A 4255-nucleotide genomic window follows, 5' to 3' on the forward strand; every position below is an offset into this window, starting at 1 on the left:
CAAGAACGACTTGCTTTGACGACTTGAAAAAATTACATTAAAAAAAAAGAGCACCTGAGCAGAGAAATGAGTGGCGAACCACGATCGCCTATGTCTGCTTCAGACCATACACTCCATGATAATGATGTATGACTCTTATCGTCTATGCAGACGGTCAATTAAGCTTAAGACAAGCTGATAGTCTCAAGGTTGTCTTCATACAGCCTCTTCCATGGCTAATTCTTCCTAGATAATGATAATGGTAATTCGTCAGATATCGTCCCAGTTTTGGGGAAAGGACTGCAATAGCTCCCCAAGTCAATATGTCTAGCACAGTGAAGTCTAAACTAATTTACAATACTCGCCCGCGCTGGTCCTGCACCATTGCCATACACTCGCCGAATCTTCGTCCTCATATCCAATCTTTTTCATCGTCTGTCCTTCGTGTTCTGCTCCTTTTTTCCTCCACTGCTTCTGCCAGTCACTGCTGTTTTGTTTTGTTTTGTTTGTGGGAGGGCTTTTTGTGCTCTGTCGTGTTTCAGTTGGTAAAAAATATGCCCGTTCATATGCTACTTTTAAGAGTTATTTCTTTCAGAATTATTTGTATTTTATCTGTCTTTGTGTAGCTTGGTAAATGTTCCATTACTAATTAAAAGGTGTCTTGCAAGTATGTGTGGGTGGTGGCGGGTGCTCTAATTGTATGCTTGCTCCTTCCTTCCCATCAAACATCTATCGCCCTTGTCTCTATTCCTTTTTCTGTATGTTACTCTCAAGTAACAGCCCTAATCTTCGACACTTTCATGGCGTTATTGTTTTGCCAGTGCCGTAAAACGCTTAATAGAACTAATACAGTATTTTTCTCCAGCCCACGTTCATACCACAGCAAACCAATTAACCTTGATACATTATGGTACATACCTTAACATGAAACCGTATCCTCACTTGCCGTACGGTACCACTTACCTATAGAGATGTTTTCATTTTTTCGTTTACTCTTACTCAGCTTCAGTCTCTCTTCTTTCTAGAACATTCTAGTAGACCATATTATGCACGGTATCGATTGTAGACAATCTTTAAGTTCATTTTTTTTCACCTGAATTCTCGTCCTATTTTCTGCTAAATTTATTAAAGAGAAGTCGTTGCCTTGCTTTTGTTTCTTTGGGTGCATCACATTCCATGGACACTTTCGGGTACTTTCATTTGTCGGGACATTAAAACGTCAAAACAAACGTATCATAGGTATCATAGCTGCATAATATTGTAAAGTTCAATCGTTATGTCTGAGCTATGAAAAACATATGATCTGGACTTTCAAAGGGCAGTGCACTGAAGTCACACGAGAAACCTTCGTACAGAATCGCGTTATTAGTTTCTTTCGAACGCTTCAGGAAAGATTGCTGTTTCAGAAGCATTTATCTCTGACGCTTTTTATACGAATCAGTTTTTGCTATTATTGAAAATAGATATGTTCATGCCATAAAGAACAAGATAAAACAAAACAAAAGCGAAATCCAACTTCTTTTTCTGCCCTCACAGACCTTAGAAAAAAATGAGCGATAGTGTCGTTTCTGTGTTTGCGCGCATGTGTGTGTGTGTTTGTGTGCATATGTAAGTGTGTGTTTGCATACACTGGGAGGTGGTGGGAGCATCTATACAAACGGTAAAATAATACATTGAAGAACTGCAATTTATTAACCTACGGTTATTTAAAACAAAACAAAAATGTGCTTCAGAAAAGAGATCAAAGGAAGCCTGGAGACTGGTCACAGAGAATGGTGAACAGAAAAGTGGAAAGACGCGGTATAATGTCAAGAGGCTAGCACAACAGGGTAGGGAAGTGGAAAGTGTTTGTTTGTGGCCTGCACCCTGATACCGGCTGAGAAAGGCAATGATGATGATGATGATGATGATGATGATGATGATGATGATGATGATGATGATGTGCACGGAAAGCCTAAGGTATGCCTATTAATGTAATTGCACTTTCTTAGGTGTTATAATTTTGGAGATTATTTTCTCTTCTCTTCAACAGATACGCCATCGCAGTCACAAAGCGGCAAGATGGCGATTGGTCCTGTGAGCCGGGTAAAGCCTTCAGCGTACGATACGCTCATCTGATGACATCACTGGAAACGGAGCTTCAGAAAAATTCGAGGCTGTAAGGTAGCGTCAGAGGTGACAACTGGCTATGAAAAAAGAAAAGAAAAAGATCACGGACTCGAAATACACAGATCATAATGATTTGGTATGATACATTAATTTTGTATCAAGACTATTTTATACAGTCTCTGAAATTTGGTAATGAAAATCGACACTCTGTAGCGTACATTGATGACTCATCTTTAGTCATTACAACACAAGTAGCCTACAACTTTCTGAAAAGGAGACTTTAAAACAGAGACCATTTAAACTTGAGGTAGTACCACAGAGTTTTTCAGTAATACAATGTTACTGTAAACCCTCTCTGGTAGTACCCATGGACTTTGATCATTCTCACAACGTCAACATAATATGGAAAAGTGCGTAGTTGGCTGGGTCGGTACCATGCTAGACGGCGGAGCAAGCGACCCGGGTTGGAATCCCAACGGGACGTTGAACAATACGCTTAGTTTTGTTTCGAATGTCGTAATTGCTTCCCACCTACTTAGCATGTTCCTTTTCGAGGTGGGCGTTCAATTTAATATCCAACTCCTTTTGTTTAGTCGAAAGAGGAGTTAAACCAATTATGTATTATACTATGCCATACTTGCCATCTTACATGAAGCCACATGAAAAATACAAACAACGATCTGTGTCAAAAATCGATAAGAGTAGGCTTTGGCCGCAACCCGGGAAAAATTCAAAATTTCCTTCCAGCCGAAAATGTTTAATGTGTCCCGTGCGCTAATATGACCGTAACTAGTTGCCAGCGCCGTAAAACACTTACCCAACCGTGTCACGACGCGATGGACTCAGGCGCTCGTCAATTATTTATTTTTTTTTTTTGGTGGCAAATACAGCTGTTCGTATCATCAGTTCATTTAGCTTGCTTTAAATGAAAAACTAAACAAACAAACCTTGTTATCTTGAATGGGATTCTAGATATTTGCCAGTGAAGGAGAAGGAGTCGCCTTGTGTCAGAGGTAAAATTAGCGAGAAAATGGCCGCCAAAGTTTGGTCACTTCCAAATCTGAGTGTTATCGGAAACTGTATTTTCCCCTTTTTTGTTTGTTTGTTGTGCATTTGATAAACGTGCATCAGTAAAATCCACACAGAAATGTACTTTTAAAAGAACTATAAATGTGTTGAGCAACCCCCATCCCCCAACAAAAAATCCCAAACAAACAGAAACAAACAACCACAGAAAAAACCCCTAAATTTTGCCAAAACGAGCTGAAAAAATAACGTTTCTTTTGATTTTATAATTTTGACGAGCGCCTGATTTCACCTCAATACCACACATCTAGGAAGCTGGTAAATGCATAGACTATCATGTTCAGTTTTATGTTTCTAAACTGGTACTGTGTTGTTGTTTTTTAATCTGTAAAAAAATATAATAACGTTTATCTCGAAAAACCATGTTGTGTTCAGAAACATTATCATGTTTGCAAATACAGTGATATTTCCATTTTGATAAGATATTGCATTTAGTGTTGAAAGAAAACTACTTTATAAGAACTGATTGTTGTAGCTCATCAGGAAAAATATTTTTTCTTGTTATTAATAGCACCCGTACTGTGATCACACACGTACCTGAGCCTTGCATTCTGTGCTGGTGTTTTGAATGTCGTGTAGTCTGAGATTGGGTTTTGAGTGAATGGATTGACCACATAAATTTGATCTTGTATTTTGAATATGTGGTTTGTATTTTGAATGCATTTTGAATGTATGGCTTGTATTTTTTTGATGTATGGTTTGAGCCTGTATTCTGAGCATGTGGTTTCGGCTGGTATTTTGAATGTACCCTTGAGATCATATTTTGAAAGTATGCTTTTGGCCAGTATTATGGTTTGAGCATGGATTTTGATTGTATCGTTTGAGAGAGCTAGTATTTTGAGTGTATGGATTGTGGCAGTATCGTTCAAGCCTGTACTTTGAAAATTATAAGAATTGAGCCAGCAGTTTGAATGTAGGTTTAGGGTTAATATTTTGAGCATGTTTTTGAGCATGCTATTTGAACTAGCATTGTGAGTGTGTGATGAAGTCCACGTGGGACGCTCAATGTTAGAAACAATCAGGAAATGACAAATGCAGTTTTTGGGACACCTGAATAGACATAAGGGTCTTGAACATCTAG

At 38.5% G+C, this 4255-nt stretch overlaps 1 protein-coding gene across 1 annotated transcript in view; it reads left to right on the plus strand.

Moving 5' to 3' along the window:
* The window catches only part of LOC101861294, a 17662-nt gene extending 15173 nt beyond the window's left edge, over nucleotides 1–2489 (plus strand). The window contains exon 2 of the mRNA XM_005101766.3: nucleotides 2012–2489. Coding sequence (XP_005101823.3) covers nucleotides 2012–2097 — 86 coding nt within the window. The 3' untranslated portion in view covers nucleotides 2098–2489. The remainder of the gene's footprint in view (nucleotides 1–2011) is intronic.
* The last annotated feature ends 1766 nt before the right edge of the window (nucleotides 2490–4255 follow it).

This window comes from Aplysia californica, unplaced genomic scaffold (assembly GCF_000002075.1).
Source record: "Aplysia californica isolate F4 #8 unplaced genomic scaffold, AplCal3.0 scaffold00298, whole genome shotgun sequence".
NCBI classification, from domain to species: domain Eukaryota; kingdom Metazoa; phylum Mollusca; class Gastropoda; order Aplysiida; family Aplysiidae; genus Aplysia; species Aplysia californica.